We start from the raw sequence: 20161 nt of genomic DNA, 5'->3' as shown, positions 1-20161 counted from the left end.
TTATAAACATTATAAGTATGGTTAGTGGACTTGCAGGAGATGGTAAAGAATAACATTTTTATTCCATAATCTGCAATGCTATCTACTCCAAACGTGTTTCAATGCATATTATAGATGAAGTACCTGATATAGGTACGAGGAACTTAAATTTAGGGAGTGTATGTTTCACAGTATAATATATAAATCGTTAATGAAAACATCATTTTAAAGTTAGGCTATTATGAGTTATGACTTATTTTAATAAAGTATTAAGTTTAAGATAAGTATATATTAGTTTATAATGTTTATATATATATGTCGCATCCATTTGACGTTCTTATAACGTTATATCCGTTACGGCGTTACGTAAAATGGATAGATATTTCATCCATTTCACGAAATATATCTTTATACATTTATATACATCGCATAGACGCATAATTACACCCCAATATGGATTGTGGATAACTCTAAACATAATGGACATGGACACAATATTACGGAACTTATTCTATAATCTGTACAACCACATAATAAAACAATGATAATATGTACATGATACATTTTTTTTTAAATAGATACCCATTTAACTTTTTAATTAAACACTATTAATACTATTCATCTATTAAGCTCATAATTAAACTTTCTAAAAACTATATTTGTTAGACTGTTAGAGCTAATTATACATTCTAATAAATTCTTAATAAATACAATTCCTTAAGACAATAAAGAAATTATAGAAAAGCAAAAATAAACATAATCATACTGTTAAACTATAAAACATGATTTATTTATAAATACAAATAAAAAATTTCGATTTTTCTGAAAAATTTAAAGTAGAAAATTGTATTATTTATTTGAACGTATAGTAGTATACAGAACTAGTATACAAAATTAGTAGACTGTCTTTTAAGTCAGCAGGCTAAATTATTTTATTTATCAAACTAAAGTTTGGTATGTGTTCTTTAAAAAGCAATATTTAATATACAAAACAGTAAAAAATATCAAGAAATTAATTAAACACTTGTTGTTTATTGCTTTTTTTTTTTTGCTTAATAAAATTATATAGCCTGTTTGCGTCGAGAAACTTCTACAATAATTTTTGAATAAAAACATTATTGTTGCATAATACTATTACATTTTCAAACAGATAATAAAGTTTTCTATTTGTAATTTTAATTTTTACTAATTGAAATATTTTAACTTTAATAAATTGCGTTTTATGGTTTTGCAAATTGCAATATTATTATGTTTATTTTTGCTTTTCTGTAAAATTCTTTAAAATGTATTGAATTGTTAAATTTTTTTTATTAATTATTTATATTTATTTACTTAATAATTTATTAGAATGCATAATAAATAGTTTTTAGTTAAAGTTTGATTGAGTTTAATAGTATTGATTGAATTTAATTAAAATATGTTTCTATTTTTAAACACTTTCACAAATGTTGTAGATAATATTAAACCTATATATAGTCATAGTCTATAATACATATACAGATATAATGAGGATTTAATTTCTAAATTTTTTACTCGTAAAATAATTTTTTATTATTGTTAACATATAGATATTGTTGTAAATATTATCCACATTAGGTTTCCATTAGGATTAGGTATAAAAGCTTACTTTCTCCAAAATAAATATAATGCTCAACATTTCAAGTACGAGTATAAGCTATAATGCAATATAATGCAACTTCACAAATCTGAATATTTTTCTATATTATAATATCACTATAGTGATTGGTAATATTACTTACTATTAAATTAAACGTTACTATTTTGAAATAGATTTTATTCTCTTAGTGCAAATTTCGATATTTTTAACACAAAAGTGCATGCATATTCAAGCATTTACAAGTGCATAAACATCCTAACCTAACCCTAATAATAATAATATTATGTAATACGGGAATTTGGGAAATATACATGTACTTATTTTTATTACAATAATTTGTATGTAATAAAATAATGTATATTATTTTGTGTATAATAATACTATTATGTAGTTGTATATTTTTTGAAATGTTCGAAACGCATATTTATACATGTGCGCGTGTACGTTCTTTCAAAACTGCAGGCAATGGGATTTCATTGTTGGTTTTGAAGCGTTAAAGTTTAATGGCTTTTGGCCATTCGGGAGAGGATGTACCGGCCACGCCTCTCGCTGCAGCCAAACGATATATAACATACAATGAATTAACGACATTATTTGGACCCATTAGTTATCCAAAATTACTTTTCTTCGAATTCCCCGTTGTGTCATTTTCAAATGCACTTAGGTTTGGTTATTAGTCTCGATTTAGTATAAAATCAAACCATATATATATATACTCATACACACATACACCTACATAGTACATATATAGCATGTATATATATAATATTGACAATTGACACGTATAGGGCAGGGGTGGCCAACTTTAATAGACTTGTGATCGACCTCTTGAGTTTTCCCTGGTCGTTACGATCGACAAAATAAAAAAAAAGTTTGTCAATAAACAAAAATATATTTTATATACACGCGTGTTACACTCATAAGTATTGTTTAGTTTCACAGTTTTACACAACACGTATTTTAATATATTTGATTACAAATTATTACTTAAACTTATTAATATTATATGTTTTTTTATTAACCTATATGGCTATATGTTTAACTAATGTAAGTACCTTTATATGTAGTAGGTAACGTAAGTAGCTACTCGATATCAGTGTATATTGTGTATAATCTAGTTTTTAATAGTTACTTATTGCCTTTTTCTAAATATAATTTTATATATTCCTGGGTTAAACAAGGATACACAAATTTACAAAAAAAATAAATAATATTTTATTTGTTTTCTGAAAAAAATCCAAAACTTCAATTAAATTCGAAAGGGAGTCGCGATCTACCTGTTGGCCACCCCAGGTTATAGGGCACACACTATACAGTTCTACATTATATTATATTAGTAGTATACACACACACTACATTACTGCACTTTACATTTTCGTGACACTATCTACAGCTATTATATTAAATTCAGATCAAACGAAATATTAAATACTATATTAGGTAGTACTCAAAAATTAAAATACCTACAACTGTTATATATATTTATTATATAGAGCCCGATAGATGTATTAAGGTGTGTATATATATGTATACCGATTTACTGATTTATTACGTGAAAGTATAAACAATATATAGGTGTATAATAATAAAAATGTTTTATAATATATATATTATTCAATACAAGAAACATTGTCATTTAAGAGGTTCAATGTTAATATCTAAAGTTCAAAAATGTAACACAAGATTCTTCATAAATTTTTCTTACAGTGACTTAAAGAGATTGAGAGATTAATAATTTAGACTATATAATTTAACCTATACACTTTATAGTAGGTTTATTACGCTCAATTTTTTTTTTTCAATAATTTAAAGTTCTAATTTGGATTAAATTGATTGTTAAAAAAAAATTAATTTTTTTATTATATTGTAATATTCAAAGAAATATATTATTCTTACTTCGTATGGACTATGGATTAGAATCTTTTCAGTATTCAAATAGTTATTTACAATATAGTAATATACAAACAAATTTTCAAAACATTTAGACTAATTTTAAATTATTAAGTTGTATATACCTATTATACCTCGAACCTATACTTATCATTCTATGATATTTACTCAAAACTCAATAACAGCTATAATAGCAGTATTCTATTTATTTATAAATAATAAACGGGTAAGAAAAATCATTCAGTAGAGAAATACAGTAAAAATATGTGGGTATAACTAGTACAATATATTATATTATGCAATAATATTATATAAATATAATATATTTTCAATTTATTGTTGTCAAAAATTAGTTAAACCTATAGGTATTTTATGGGAATATAATTGTTATATTTAAATCGTGTATTCCGGATACTCTAACAAATGGGCGTCAAGCTTAAGTCAATTTTTGTGTAATACTGATTACATTTTTATAACATTTTATAACTAACATTGTTTTTCATAAAAATTTGTTTAATTGATCTTTTTTATATTTAAGAGAGATATATGTAGTATGATGCATTTACATTGTCTTTAAGTTTCCTATGATCTGCAGGATTCGAAAAATCGGGATTATAACAATAAAATAATACCTAGGTTTAGGTACCTACTCGAATTAAAAGATTTTTACATATGCTACCTATAGAATTAACTAAAAAAAACGCTTATAAGACCAAAAATTGTTAACTTCAACTTTTACTCAGTGAAATTGTAGTATTCAAGCTTTTGCTGTAACATAGATTAAATGAGTACCAACATATAGACATAGGGTATACGTACATTAAGTATTCCACACTTAAAAAATCAATATTATTATACTTGTCGATTATTATATACATGTACATTGTACAGCGCGTGTTTGCAGACAAGAGTGACTCTTTAACGCATACACAGATATATATAATGCGTTCGGACATTTGTCAGGATGCTAGAGAGAACGTTTATAAACCGAAAAAAACTTTAGAAAACGCCCCATCAATGTCCCCTGGCGTCCAGTAAACGGAAATTGTCCCTCTGGGTAATCATTTTCTTACCGCCAAGGCAAACTCAGAGAGAGTATGTCGTGACTCGTGGGCCTCCGAAATATATATATATATTATAATATATGATACACACTTCTGAAATCTCCGCGATCCGCCGTCGGGGAGTCCGCGGGGAGTGCGCACACACGTATTTATATGTCGCAGACACTCCCATTTTCAATATTCTTGGCAATACGATATTATATATATATATGTAAGTATAAAATATATACGGCGTATCTCTGTTCCCAAATCGTTTTGGTTCGGTCTGCGACGATAATACGAGTATAATACATCACTCATCATCATCTGCACACGGCGCGTAAACGGTGTACCTATACACCACGTAAACGTAACTACTATAACAACCATCTGCAGTGAATAGGTATAGGTGTAATATATTATTATGTATAAGTACCTACTATACGCTCTACCATATATAAATACTTAAATGGTGATAAAAGCTCGGATTAGAAACCGGTGGTAACTATATAGCGTCCGATATATTTGATTTTTGACTTCAGATCATCTTTAAAAAGGAAAATTTATCTAGTTGGTCAGGAAAAACCCTGAAAAAATAACGGAAAAACGGGAATTATTACGCATAACCACTTTTCGACAAAATCGATTTTTTGATGAACTCAAAAACGAATCATTGTAAATACTTGAATTTTCACCAAATGTTTATATTAGCGTTATCTATTTACGATTAAATTTTCAAAATATTTAGAATTTTTTTTAAACTATTTATAAGCAGTTGAAATTTTTGATTTTTCTAAATTTTTTTTTCTTGAAATGCCGATAAAAAAAATTTGGCTTTCCAAAATATCTTTAAAATTGAATTCAAGGTTTATTATAAGTTGTACTTATCGTTGTAAAAAAAAGTCAAAAATCGTTTGTTACAATTTTTGTTTATAAGCATTTAAAGTTCAAATGTTTACGAAATTTTAGTGATTTATACCTAAAGTTAAAAAACCCAAAACAAGGTTATCCATAAGTTTTCCTTCAAGTACTGTAAAAAAAAATTCCAGTATCAATATAGAAAAAAATGTATGAGCGTATGAAATTTAATTTTTTACGCAAACCATGTAAAATAACGATATATTACAATTTAAATATAGCCAATATAGGTAATAATTTAATAGATCCTACAAATTATCATTGACTGACAATAATCATCTCCGTTCAGAATCATTTTTCGTATACAATGGTACCTGTCATTGCATTCAAATTTAACACAACCAATATAGTGATCAGTGACCAACTCTCCATCTCCATCAAGCTTTCTTTTTTTTTTAATCTTTTAAGCGCAATAGATGTATTTTATACGATAATTTGGCTTACACAGAAATCAATGTGGTATTTTATACATATAATAATATAAAAAAATAGTAAAAAATAGGTTTTATAAGACCTAAAGCAAATATATTTGCTACTTTAAAACTTTGTAAAGTATATAAATGCTTAAAAAATGTTATAGGTGCACTAATAAGGAAAAATTGTTTTTACTAAAAAACTAGCAAATTTAATTAAATATTTTATTTATGTTAAAAGTTAAATACATTATATATATTTATATTATTTTTATAGTGCAGTAAGAAGAATACAATGTCGACAGCAAAAACGTATGGTATATGCGACCATATAAATTATTATAATTATTAAATGCAAATAATAATTTTTATTTCATTGAGACAAAATTATATTTGTACACAAATAAAAAAAACATATACTTACGTTTTAATTAATTACCCCTAGTATCTAAACTTCTTATTCGCAAATACCGTTATTGACGTTATTTGATGAAAATATTTTTCAGTGAGAAGTAAGACACATTCAATGTTATGCGAAGACTGAAGACGGAAAACAATATATACTTTATTATTAATCTCAAATCGGCGTTTAACAAAATCGGTTATGCGTGGCTTTTACACGATGTGTACCTCGAATATATGTGACACGTGTTGCTCGAACAATTTCACAAAATTCGTCCGACGACTAAGTCGCAAAGTCGGAGTAATAGTTTTACACCTAGATAGATATAATAATAATTATATTTAAAAATTATACATAAATTTATACTTAACAAATTAGAAACAATGTGTATAGCTATAATATTGATACCATCTCGTGCAAATTTTGTAATAATAAATAAATCCAAACTTTTAACATAAAACAAACGATTAGGGTATTTATGCAACTATGCAAGTCTAATATGACTAAACTAATAAAAGAAAATCTAGACGATAGCATAAATATTAATTGCGAAGAGATGAAAAACCTAGATGAAATTTGTGACTCGTGTTTATGAGAAAAATAAAAATGGTTATCACTTAAACAAACAGTAGCTCTCAGATCGTCACTAACATATTATGTTCATCGATTATGGCTCAATAAATGGATGTAAAAATGCTTTTTTTAATCGTTTTCTTGATGAAAAAAATATTATGAACTAAAGCAAGCAAGTAAAATAAAAGCAGGAATTAAAGATATCATGCTAAATGCAAATAAATCATGTACTAATCAAAGTGTTCAAAGTTCAAAGATCAGATAATGATTGTATATAATAAACTATAGTTTATGTATTAAATTATAAAACAAATAATACTATTAAATATGCAAGCTATCTTAGTATCTTACATATATTGTATATTATGATGATAATAAGTAAATTTAAGTATATTTGTTGTTAATCAAAAAGTATAAGTCATAGAAACTTGAAACTTTCACCAGTAGTTGATATTGCCATTTTTTTTTCAAAATATTTCACTTTATTATAATATAATAATTAATAATAATAATAATAAATAATATTTTTATGCTATAGTTATGGGCGTTTGAAATATTCGATTTTTTTAACCTTTGGAAGTATAATGTAACCTAATTATGGGTTTGTAATAATTTATGTTCTAAATTCTACTTGAAAAATATATTACTTGTATAAAAAAAAAATATACATTACAATTTAAATAATATAGGTATAATACAATATATCTTATATATTTTAGACTGACGAATCATTTCTGTTCAGAATCATTTTTCGTATACAATGATACATATTATTGCATACAAATTTAACACATCCATATCAGTGATCCACTCGACACCTAATGCCCAACAGAGCGGTATTCACCTGCCTACCTTTTTTTTTGTAATGTTGACCATTTTTAAAGTACAATCTAGATCCAATTTCTATTCGAAACTAAAGTTGAAAGTTATTTGTTCGACTACTTTTTAGGTAGGTCGTAGGTAATAATACATATTATACAAAAAACATAGGTACATCATTATAATCGTAAAATCAATACAATCTAAAAAATAAAAATAATTACCCCATAATAAGAAGTGAAATGCAAAATGGACTGTTAAAAAATACTAACAACATTGCTCTCATATAGACATATAGTAGTGCAACTGGCAAGTGGCTAAAACTTCACAATTGATTATCGAGGCTACAATACCTACTACGTTTTCAAAGATGGATTTGTCCAAATAGTTTAAAAATGACGTGTATGTAGAATTATAGATATTATTTTTCTACATTTTTAGTACAAAATAAACATGTTCTAAAAATGATTTAAATTGTTTCCCAACAAATTAATTAATTTCATCTTGACTGTCTAGTTAATCATTTTTCAACTATATTATTATCGTTATTATATAGGTATTTGAATTATTTGATTAAAAGTGTGTACAAAAACAATGACTATAGTGAGAATTAAATTGTGTAATATGTGTAGGCATAGCTACAGAGAGAACGAATCAAATAATCAACGCATAACGATTTATTAGCCGTGTGATAAGTGATTACCGTTATATTTTTTTAATGACATTCCATAAACGTTTATCACTTTTACAGCGAGTGGATATTATTATGTCCATATAGGTATTAGCGCATATTATATAATATAAATAATTAATTATTGCGGTAGGCCAATGAGTGGTGTTGTAAGCAATGAGATAGGTTACCATGAGAATTATTACCGGAAAAAAATAATAGTGTTAACTGTAGATAAGTATGGTAAAGTTTTGAAAAACATTTTATGATTGATTAATTCCATGCAATTGACTATTGAGTATAACAACTAATGAACGAAATTTACTAAATATTCTGTATTTCTGTTTTTGAGAATATTCTTCAAAAACGTTATCATCATAATTTAATGTCATTATTCACATTATTGGTATATTATTGTGTTTTATTTATGACTATTAGTCGTTAGATATTAGTTGGGTAAATATTTACTATTTATTAGCCGTGGCAAAATTAAAATTACGCTGACGGCGGACTTTGTAACGTCAAGACAATGACAATCATCGATCGATTCGATCGTATTATTATTGACTGTTTCGTTGGTTAGAAATTTAGAATATCATTTCCTGGTTTCGACAGCCGCCGCCGAGTAAAGTCCGACGTCCGAGTGGCAGTACCGTACGCATTCGCCCCACCGCGACTTTTGTGGCATTCGCGTTCGTGTGTTATCACGACGAAAAAAATTTCGTTTGGTTATCATTATCAACTACGGCACGCATATGTGGACTGTAGTGTGATGACTGATAACGCCGTTGGCCTTACAAAGTTACAAGACGTATGTGCGTGCGTGCGTGATTTTCTTCAGTTTCATTCGTCACGTATGACATTGCTGTGAATCGTTTTGGGACAGCTTCTTTTCTTTTCGTCTGGCGATCCATTTCATCCTTAAGCGTGCCCGCACACAACACACACACACACACACTCACACTCACACACGATGGCGTTGTGCAGACTTGTGGGTATTTCGAACGAAATGTCGCTGATCAACGTCAAGCGAGCCCTGACAACAGGTATCTATGAACTGAATATCATATAACAATAATCATCTATATTATATAATACTGTATGATTAATAAATATCGATAATATGTAGTTGTTATTGTTGTTGCTCTACATCTAATGTCCATAGTAGTGTTGAATCGATTGCTAAACCTAACAAAATTAACAGAGCTTTGTACAAAAGTAAATCATACACGTACCTACCATCAAAGTATTATAATAAATGTATTCAGAGACTCATTAACAAATGTTTCGCATTCCTCTAGTAATTGATGGTATTCTTAACATGGCTTTTTTTTTCCTAAGCATACACAATTATCTTATTTAAGCAACACAACAATATCAAGTTTGATTTGTAGGTGTTTAGAAGGATAAAGTTCATGAAAATAGTCCGAGGAACTAGAAATCATAAAAATGTTTTTCATACCCATCTATATTATGTTATGTTTGTACATTTTATTTTTTAAATATTTTACTTTATTGTTAGGCTTCAAAACAATTATAAAAACACGAAGATGAAGTTATTGAGATATGCTAATACAAAATATTTAATATATAATATAATGTTTGAAATTTAATTACCTTAATATTTATGCGTATTGTAAGCCATTTGTTTGCTCAATATATCTTTATATATTTTCATAGTTTTAGGTCTCCTTCAGTTTTTTGTAAATAGGTATATTATCATTATCTATGTTAAAATTATTAATGTATTTAAAAAATAAATAAAAAAACTTTTTTGTTTCAATAATTTTCTAGGAAATTAATAGGGTAATTTTAATGAGTTAAAATAGTTTTTATGGGTCATCTAAAAATGATCATCCAATCATTGTATTAACTTCCTGGTTGTATTTTAAAAAGTCCTTGAAACTATTTTAATAATAATTCAATTTTCAATTATGATTATAAATAAAAATGTATTTATTTATTTCTCATTAATAAGTATCATTTTATTATAGTAAAATCAACTTAGGCATTTTATTTACAGTACATTATTAGTATATTAATGTATATAGAGCCCTTAAGAAGTTTAAAATTTGTTAATTCTGTCTTTCCTGTATGTAATTATAATTGGTAAATAAGTAACATAATAAACCTAATATAAGTTTTTAAAGTATTTTACCAATTTAGGTTTAAAATTGTCATAAATAAATTACTATGTAGCATCAAAGGATGTAATAATATTATTTCTTTAGTTAGATATTAAGGTATCTATAGTATTTTTTATAAATACCTAAATAATAAGACTATAGGTAAATACAATTTTGTAAAAAATAATTTTTAAACAAATAAAATATGTATATTATTATATTCTGTTTAAATAATTATTATTGATTTTGATTAATTTTCAATTAAATTTATTATTCTTAATTTTTATCAATATAATATTATTTAATATAAATTTATTCAGCTTATGCTGGATTACATAAGAAATTTATTAATTTAATGGTTCATTAGTCATGATCCGTTAAACCATGATGTTTAAGAGACTATTATATCACTATTGATTCCTAAAATGTTAAGTGATTGTTTGTACAATCCAGAATTAGTCTATTAAAATATATGCCCTTCAAAATAAGAAAACTGGGCAAGCGTGTACTACTCAGCTGTATTGTAGATATTGAGTAGGTCAGTGTGATGGATATGTTAAATTAGAATTTAATGATACATAATCGTTGTATGCAAAAAAAAAATTCTAAGTAGAAATGGCCTATCAACCTATATTTCATATTGTTTGTTATGTTTTTGATATTTTTATTTGGTAAAGTAATATATTTTACTATTAGTAATAGTATTTACTGCTGAATTAATTTTTGCTGAAAATATTATTGGGTATTTGGGTACATAAATTATGATAATATACCTAAATGTTATATGTGTGTATATATGAATAATATTTTTGAACTATAACAAAATAACAAATATTGTCTCATTTGTGGTTTAAATATTTAATTTTTTTCAAATTTCAACTTAAAATATCTAAAAAAAATTTTAATAATTTTTTGATTTTAGTATAAATTATTTATAAAGCACTTTTTATTAAACTTTTAAATCTTAGTTTGTAACAAATAAAGTGTACAATTTATAAATTTTCTGCTGTAAAATAATTTGGATTTTTTGATTGACTGTGATTTTGATGAACTTTTTGTATTTTAAATATTTTTATATATTTATAAGAACAACCTATGTGGGATCTTGAATTAGAATTTCAAAGTTTTTGAATGAACAAAAAAAAAAATACCGATATTTACAAAAATAAAATTAAAAATCAATTATCTATAGATAACTCAAAAAGAATCAAAGATTTTGAAGATGAAGTAGTTTTCAACTACTAATTCATGTATACATAATTACATAAACAGATGAAAGAAAAATCAATAATTTTAATCCTCCGCTCTGAATTTAAAATATATAATAGGTATTAATAATTTATGAAATATACATAAAATTTATTATATTAGTTATGTATGTATAGCGGAAACTTTTTTTATTCTGAAATTAAAATTGAAAAACTTAATTAATTGAGGTTGAACCAAAAATTAAATTCTTTATTCTATCAATCTTAATAAATTGTTCAAGATATTCGACTATTTGAGTACTATTATTAGGTATTCAAAAACCATGTATTAATTATATCGTTTAAGTATACATTATATTTCCAAAAGTGAGGAAAATATTTGATTATTTTAATTAAATTTAACAGTCCTGTTTGATAAGGTAAAAATGTATTGTTTAGGCAATTAAATTATAATATTTAAATTTATAAATTCCTCACCGTTAGTTAAAACTAGTATGAGACATGAGTTATCAATGTTTTTGATTAATCTGAAAATGAATCTATTTGATTATAGATAATTAAATAAGAAAGTGTATTATTGTTGTAACAAACAAGAGTAATTTCCATATAATGACATATTTTTTTTATAATTGATTAAATATAATAATGTATTAAAATTCTAGTAAAAACCCTCTTGATAAAAACATTCTACTTTATTTTTTATTTATGGTTTATTGACAATAATTAGAATACTACAATACATATTTTTACTTATACCTATATAATAGGTAACTATTTTATAATCTTACCAAATTTCTTTAGTTATTAATTAAGTCTTTCATTTCTTAATGAATTAATTATATTCCCCAATATCAAAGCATAGAACATGTATTGTTTTTCTTTAAACATAGAAATTGACTAACGATTACACAATATTATAATTAAAAAATACAATAAAAGTTATATTGTTATCATCAAATATTACATTGTATTATAATTTATTGATAATTTTTATTGGGAATAATTATTTTTTATTTTTATAGGTCGAAGATTATTGAGTCAAGATGTTAAACATACTTCATCAAAAGTTATTGATGATATTTTAGTTATAACTTTAAACACCCCAAACTCAAAAGTGAGTTTATAAATATATAAAAATTGTTTGTTAAAAAACTAATTATTTACAAATAATTGTAGGTAAACTCTTTGTCTCATGATGTAATGGATGAATTACAAACTAATTTAAATAAAGCATCTCAAGATCCAAAAATCAAAGGTAGTGTTATCATATCTGGTAAACCTAACTGTTTCATTGCTGGTGCTGATATATCTATGCTAAAAGCATGTCGGACTGCTGAAGAAGTACATAAAATATCCCGCGATGGTCAAAATATGCTCAATCAAGTTGAAAGATCAACAAAACCAGTTGTAGCAGCAATTATGGGATCATGTTTAGGAGGAGGACTTGAAGTAAGAGTTATATTTCTAATTTTTAATTAATAAAAGTTTCTATATTAATAAATTTCTAAGATAAAATATTTAACCATAAAAATTAATTCATAAATATAAATAAATAATTTTTGTCTTAAATTGTACTTATGTTTATTTATTTTAATGTATAATAGGAATGTTCATTTAATATAATTTTTTTTTTTAGGTTGCAATGGCTTGTCATTACCGAATTGCTGTAAAAAGTAAAAATACTGCTCTTGGTCTGCCTGAAGTTATGTTAGGATTATTACCAGGTGGTGGTGGTACTCAACGTTTACCGAAATTAGTAGCTATGCCCACTGTATTAGATATGGCTCTAACTGGTAAATCATATAGAGCTGATAAAGCTTTAAAAGTTGGTTTGATAGATCAACTTGTAACTCCTCTTGGGCCTGGTTTAAGCTCACCTACAGAAAGGTTTGATTCTTAGTTACAATTTAAAATAATTTATATTTTTAATTGTTAGTTAGTAATAAGTAATAACATTATACATTTATTTCAGAACATTAGAGTATTTGGAAGAAATTGCTGTTGATGCAGCCAAAAAATTAGCGTCTGGGCAAAAATTAACAAAAAGGAATAAGAACAAGACCATAATTGATAAAGCAATTGATTTAGCATTACAACAAGAATGGTTACGAGAAAAATTTTTTGATAGTGCTAAGGGCAAAGTTTTAAAAATGACTGGTGGTTTATATCCTGCCCCTTTGAAAGTAATTTTATGTATTTTTTTAAAAACCAGATATATTTTTTTTTATTATGTGAAAAAGTCAGTGTTAAAATAAATATGATAATTTTAGATAATTGAAGTCATCAAAACTGGAATTGCTCAAGGTAGTACAAAAGGGTATGCTGCAGAAAGTAATGGTTTTGCTGAATTAGCTATGACACCACAAAGCAAAGGTTTAATTGGATTATTTCAAGGACAAACTGAATGCAAGAAAAATAAATTTGGAGAGCCTAAAGTTGCTTTGAAGTTAGTGAATTTGTTTCTAAATTATGAGTAAAAATAAGAAAAAGCCTTATTATCAATTATTAATTAATATACTTTAAAATATACATATATAAATGTATTTATTACTTTATTTAGCATTTATCAATTGATTTTCATTTGTAAAATTATTTAATCAAAATTAATTTATCTTATAGAACTGTTGGTGTTCTTGGTGCTGGTTTAATGGGTGCTGGAATAGCTCATGTGACTGTTGATAAAGGTTTACAAGTAATACTTAAAGACACAAATAAAGAAGGTCTTGCTAAAGGTATTGCACAAATTGAAAAAGGTCTTACTGGTGCTGTTAAACGCAAGAAATTAACTGCGTAAGTACTTTTATAATTTTTTATTGTTAGTAAGCTATAATACTAAGAGGACGATATTTTTAATATCATCTTTAAAACTAGCATTAAAGTGATGTTATCTTAATTGTTACAACACATACAGATATGATGTCCTATTAGATTGTTTTTTTTACGTTCAATACAAAAAAATATCATTGAACTCGCATCATTGACTATCTTCATAATTATTATTATTAATATTATTAAATTATTAAACTAAAAGCCTATGTTTTATATATATTGAATCAAAGCTTAAAATATTAAAATATTTTAAATAAATATGAAATGCCTGAATTGTAATTACATTTTTAGACCAATTAAAAATAAAAATAAGTATATATAGTGTAATTACAATATTTTACTTCATTTTTATATTTTTTAAATAAATGTATTATTTTCTATTATACATATTTTATTATATTTACTACAGGATAGAAAAAGACAGATATGTATCTGATTTAACCAGTACATTATCGTATGAATCTTTTTCAAAAGCAGATATTGTCATTGAAGCAGTATTTGAAAATATTAAGATAAAACATCAAGTTATTAAAGAACTTGAACAAGTTGTACCAAAACACTGTATTATTGCAACTAATACAAGTGCTATACCAATTGGAAAAATATCAGAGGGTAGTAGTCGTCCGGAAAATGTAAGATTTACTATTTAATTATCAATTGTTATTAACTATATCCATTTATTATTTTTTAACAAGTATTAAACTAAATACAAGTTTTTAGTTTTTATTTGAAATAGAATCTAAGTATAAAATTTTGAAAATTGTTTAGTAATCTTTTTAATATAAATGTCAAAATAACTTGAATTAGATAATAATTTTGTTAAAAATTATTTTTAATTCATACTAAAATTATCTTAAAATAACTAATGATGTGCAATATTAAATTATATCATTATTCAATTTCATAATTAAATATGATTATATAATATTGGAATTTTAAAATGTAATAATAAAAGTTCTATACATGTCTATTATTCGTTATGACTCAATAGTCCCAATGCTTAAAAAAACATGTTCAAAACAAAAATAATGTATTTCCTTTTGTATGTGTACTATGCAAAATTATTTTTTATCAAATTTGTTTTCTCTCTGACCCACGCTCAAGCAAATTTTACAATTACAATAATGACTATAACCATATTAATTTATAAAATTAAAGTGGATAAAGTTAAGAACATTATCTAGGGCATCTCATAAGCGTTTTATTGTATTTTATTTTAAAGCGAGTTATGAGTATTTTAAGATGTATAAACAATTTAAAATTTTAAAATACTCATAACTCATTTTAAAATAAAAATATTATAATACGCTTATGAGATGTCCTAAGAATGTTCTTAACTTAAAATTTTGTGAGAGGTTATTTCATTCATTTGAGAAATTAATATGGTTATAGCAATTATTGTGAATATAAAATTTGCTATGTTGCGCGTGGGTTAGAGAGAAATAACAAACACCATGTTAAAATCCTCTTAAGTGAATAGTATTGTTTTTCAGGTTGTTGGTATGCATTACTTTTCTCCCGTTGACAAAATGCAACTTTTAGAAATTATAACGACTGATAAGACTTCAAAAGAAACTGCTGCTGCTGCTGTATCCTTAGGTTTAAAACAAGGAAAAATTGTAATCGTTGTAAAAGACGGCCCAGGATTCTATACTACACGTATTTTGAGTACAATGTTATCTGAAGCAATGCGATTATTGCAGGTATAATCCTTTAAATAAATAAATATAAATAATAATAGTTTTTATTTCATACAATTAAGAGCAATTTCAATTTTAGGAAGGTGTAAATCCAAAACAATTAGACAAAATCACTAAAAGTTTTGGATTCCCAGTTGGTGCTGCAACATTGTCAGATGAAGTTGGTATTGATGTTGGTTATCATATTGCAACTGATTTAGCAAAGGTGTTTGGTGAACGATTCAGTGGTGGTGATCTTAATGTCTTAAAAAGCATGGTAGATAGTGGCTTCTTAGGTAAGATATTTTGATGAAGTTCTAAAAATTTATCTTGTGATCTTCTATAATTTATAATATAATATAATATAATATAAATTGAAGTAAAATCGAGTCGTGGCATATTATGGCTAAGAACCAAATTTTATAAAATTGACTAATAATTTTAGAAAGTATATTAAAATTACAATTACACCAATATTGTAAACTCATAAATACACTTTAAATTACAAACCAGCAAAGTAGTTTTTCTGTATATACTATGTTCTATTCGAAATGAAATTAGACCTCGACAGTGACCAACCTGTTTTATTCGGGTGGCGGTCAGGCAATACCTGTTTATCAATCCCACTGAGTCAGCTACTTGTACAAAGATATGCTAAATTTGAATTCTATGATAAATTATGCCATATAAACAAAGATTCTAATCAGTGTTAGTCTTTTATGTTGAAGGATATTTTATAGTTTATTTATGTTAATATTTGTAATTAAGTTTTCTATGAATATGTAATACTATGCGTTGATCTATTTTTAACAAAAGCCTTGTATATATTACATTTTACATAATAATTATTTTATAAAATATTATTAGCTGTTTTTTTTTTAACTTATAAGTTAAGTGTCAACTTACAGAACAATGTGTATTCTGTATAGAAAATAATTATATACATATTGGCAAAAAGTTTCATTATTTCAGATTAAATTTTTTTTTAATTACAATATAAATAACTAAAGTCTTTATATTTTGTTTAAATTTTTTATTTTATTAAAAAGTAAACACAAAATGTCTATAACAGAAAATTATCTTGTATGTAATTTTCAAAATTTTCAAGACTAACTAATGAATTATTTCTAATTAAATAAAATTATTAAGGGGACTCCATAGTCCATACTACTGAGTTTTAAGGAACATTTTATAGGTAACATCTTATACATCTGTTAATCAGCTTAAATTAATAAAATAAAAAAATATTATGAACTTTAACTACAACTAAATGTTCAAATGTTCATGATTTTGACTAATTTAATCAAAATTTAAATTCCAACGTAAAATTGTGCATTTGTATTTAAGTTATTTTTAAATTGAACCTTATTTTATTAAATTTGATAGCCAGTTTTTTTTTTTGATCATGCATTAACACTTTAATTATCATGAATAGAAAAATTAATCAAGATAGAATGATTTTTCTTTGATTAATATTTTACAAATAACAACAAAATCAGTTGTTTAAGGTTATATTACAGTTGAATATCATCAAAATTTGTTATGTTCATAAGACACATACATCACTAAACAACGAACAATTTTTATAAATCCGAGTAAGACAATTTGGGGATATTTTACCTAATTACTAAGCTTTGGGTATTAAAATAAACATTTTTATGAAATTTCAACTATAAAAAGAAATTTACATGTATTCATAATTTTGATAATAACTGTAATATTTTGAACTTAGCGTTCATAATAAAAATTAAATAAAAATACATTATTCTTAAAATAATACATTAATCATTCTACTCAGAATTTGATAGTATAACATAATATTTTAATAAGAACAAAATATAAATTAAGTAGTATAATAATGCAATATTTAGGCTTATTTTTCAATTTTTGTAGTTTTGTTTTTATTTTAAAAACTAAAAAATATGTAGAAATATGTTAATATTTTTGAAGTATCCCTAATCATAGTCCACAGCATCATGGTTAAGAATCATTGGATTTAACCACTAACCTGTTTATTATAAGAAAATAAAAGATATTTGTCAAAATAAATTGTATTTATTTTTTATTTTATTACATAATTTTAGGAAGAAAATCTGGTAAAGGTTACTTCGAGTACAAAGCTGGTACCAAAAGTAGACCAGAAAATACTGAAGCTATTAGTTTATTGGAAAAATTCAAGCTTCAACCTAAAGGAGAACAATCTGTTGAAAACCAACAACTTCGTATGGTATCCAGATTTGTAAATGAGGCAGTTTTATGTTTGGAAGAATCAATTCTGAATAGTCCGGTATGTATGCCTTAAACTTAGTTATATTTATATCATTACATTTTATTGTTTTGAACTTATTAATTTGTTTGGCATAAACCAAGGGTGGGCAACTGGCGACCCGCAATCCTTTTTTATCTGACCCGCGCTACATTTTCAAATTACATCACACAATTTCAAAGTCAATCGTCTATACTCTATGCTAATTTAAAATGCATATTTTGAATGACCTTTTTTTTCCTCTATACTCTGGCCCGCTAAATTTTAATTTTCTAAAAATTGGCCCTTTAATAACTTTCAATTTCCCATCCCTGGTATAAACCATTGTTGACTTTTTATTTCAGAATATATTTTTAAGTATAAATTATATTATTATTAATTAATACCTTACCATACACATTTTGAACCCACGTTCAAAACCCATATATGGATCAGTAATTAAAAAAAGTATATGTATATCTTTAATCAAAGTTCTAATGAACTTCTAAATAAATATTTTTCTTGTTTCTTGATAAAAAATACAGTGTATTGAAATGGTTTTTATTACCAATTATAAATATAATTATAATAACACTCAATTATCAATACATTTATCAGGATCTAGTTTACGGTTTTCATTTTTTAAACCAGCAATATAACTTCCTTACATTCATATTTTATGTTTTCCTATGGCTGCTAATAAAATTAATTGAGTTGCATTTAAAGGGATAATAATTATTAACATTTATTTTTAATATTTTCTCTCATAAAAAATAATAAAAAATTGTGAGCCCATATGGCATATGCCGTAATTTTAAAAGCTCTACTGTTTTTAACTTAAATTTTTGTTTTTTTTTTTTACTTAATGAATACACTTTTTTTTGTTTTCAACTAATTTATTATTTTAGAAGTATGAAACTATAATAAAATATTAAAATAAGCATGTTATAATAATATATTTTGTAATTATTTTATTTTACGATCAAATTTTTCAGACTGAAGGTGATATTGGTGCTGTGTTTGGTCTTGGATTCCCTCCGTTTTCAGGTGGTCCATTTAGATGGGTTGATTGGTATGGTGCTGATAAACTCGTGTCAAAAATGCAAACATTCCAAAACGATTACGGTCTACCATTTAAACCTTGTCAATTATTGTTAGATCATGCTAAGGATAAATCAAAAAAGTTTTATCCATCATAAGTGAAGAACAATTGTATATTACTTCTTAAAAATTCAAAAGTGAATTTGATTTTCTAAATTTATACTTAAAAGCTTAATAATAAATATACTAAGAGATTAGGGATTGCATATATATCATATGCTCGTTATTTTTTTAAATTGTTGGTTATTTCAAGTGTTAATATATCTCAGTGATTATTATATATTTATTATTATATCATTAAAAATTTTGTTTGAATACCTATAAAAAAAATAATATATTTTTTCAAAAATACATCCTTATATTTTTATTTTGTTACACTCATTATAAAGACAGTATATATATTGTAAGTATGTTCTATCTTTATTTTATATAAATGTATATATCAAGAATTTATGGTTCAAGTTAAATTAAATAGTTCTAATAATTTTAATTATAATTTTATTTTCAAACAATTTTTTTTAATAACTTATTAAGTTGATACTTTTATTATTATTTTTACTTTTAGCCTCAATTCCGGTGGTGGAGATACATGTATAGAGCCACGATTATAATCGTTTGTGGAGCCTTGTTATCAATTATATATTATC

At 25.0% G+C, this 20161-nt stretch overlaps 1 protein-coding gene across 1 annotated transcript; it reads left to right on the top strand.

The window, feature by feature from the left end:
* The first annotated feature begins 9098 nt into the window (after window positions 1-9098).
* Window positions 9099-19865, top strand: LOC132924405 (trifunctional enzyme subunit alpha, mitochondrial). The gene is made up of 12 exons (XM_060988698.1): window positions 9099-9372; window positions 12683-12774; window positions 12837-13109; window positions 13297-13547; window positions 13633-13843; window positions 13931-14106; window positions 14280-14450; window positions 14899-15121; window positions 15983-16192; window positions 16269-16464; window positions 18253-18455; window positions 19409-19865. Exons 1-12 carry the CDS (start codon window positions 9300-9302, stop codon window positions 19610-19612), a joined length of 2283 nt encoding a protein of 760 aa, XP_060844681.1. The 5' UTR covers window positions 9099-9299; the 3' UTR covers window positions 19613-19865.
* The last annotated feature ends 296 nt before the right edge of the window (window positions 19866-20161 follow it).

The sequence above is a fragment of the Rhopalosiphum padi genome, chromosome 3, assembly GCF_020882245.1.
Source record: "Rhopalosiphum padi isolate XX-2018 chromosome 3, ASM2088224v1, whole genome shotgun sequence".
Classification (NCBI taxonomy): domain Eukaryota; kingdom Metazoa; phylum Arthropoda; class Insecta; order Hemiptera; family Aphididae; genus Rhopalosiphum; species Rhopalosiphum padi.
The sequence above is the reverse complement of the archived record's forward strand: the minus strand, read 5'-3'. Positions and strand labels throughout refer to the sequence as shown.

Coding starts and splice junctions, on each gene's coding strand:
- LOC132924405 (XM_060988698.1), top strand. CDS start 9,300: ATGGCGTTGTGCAGACTTGTGGGTATTTCGAACGAAATGTCGCTGATC. Junction 9,373..12,682: donor CAAGCGAGCCCTGACAACAG/GTATCTATGAAC, acceptor TTATTTTTATAG/GTCGAAGATTATTGAGTCAA. Junction 14,107..14,279: donor GAGCCTAAAGTTGCTTTGAA/GTTAGTGAATTT, acceptor TTTATCTTATAG/AACTGTTGGTGTTCTTGGTG.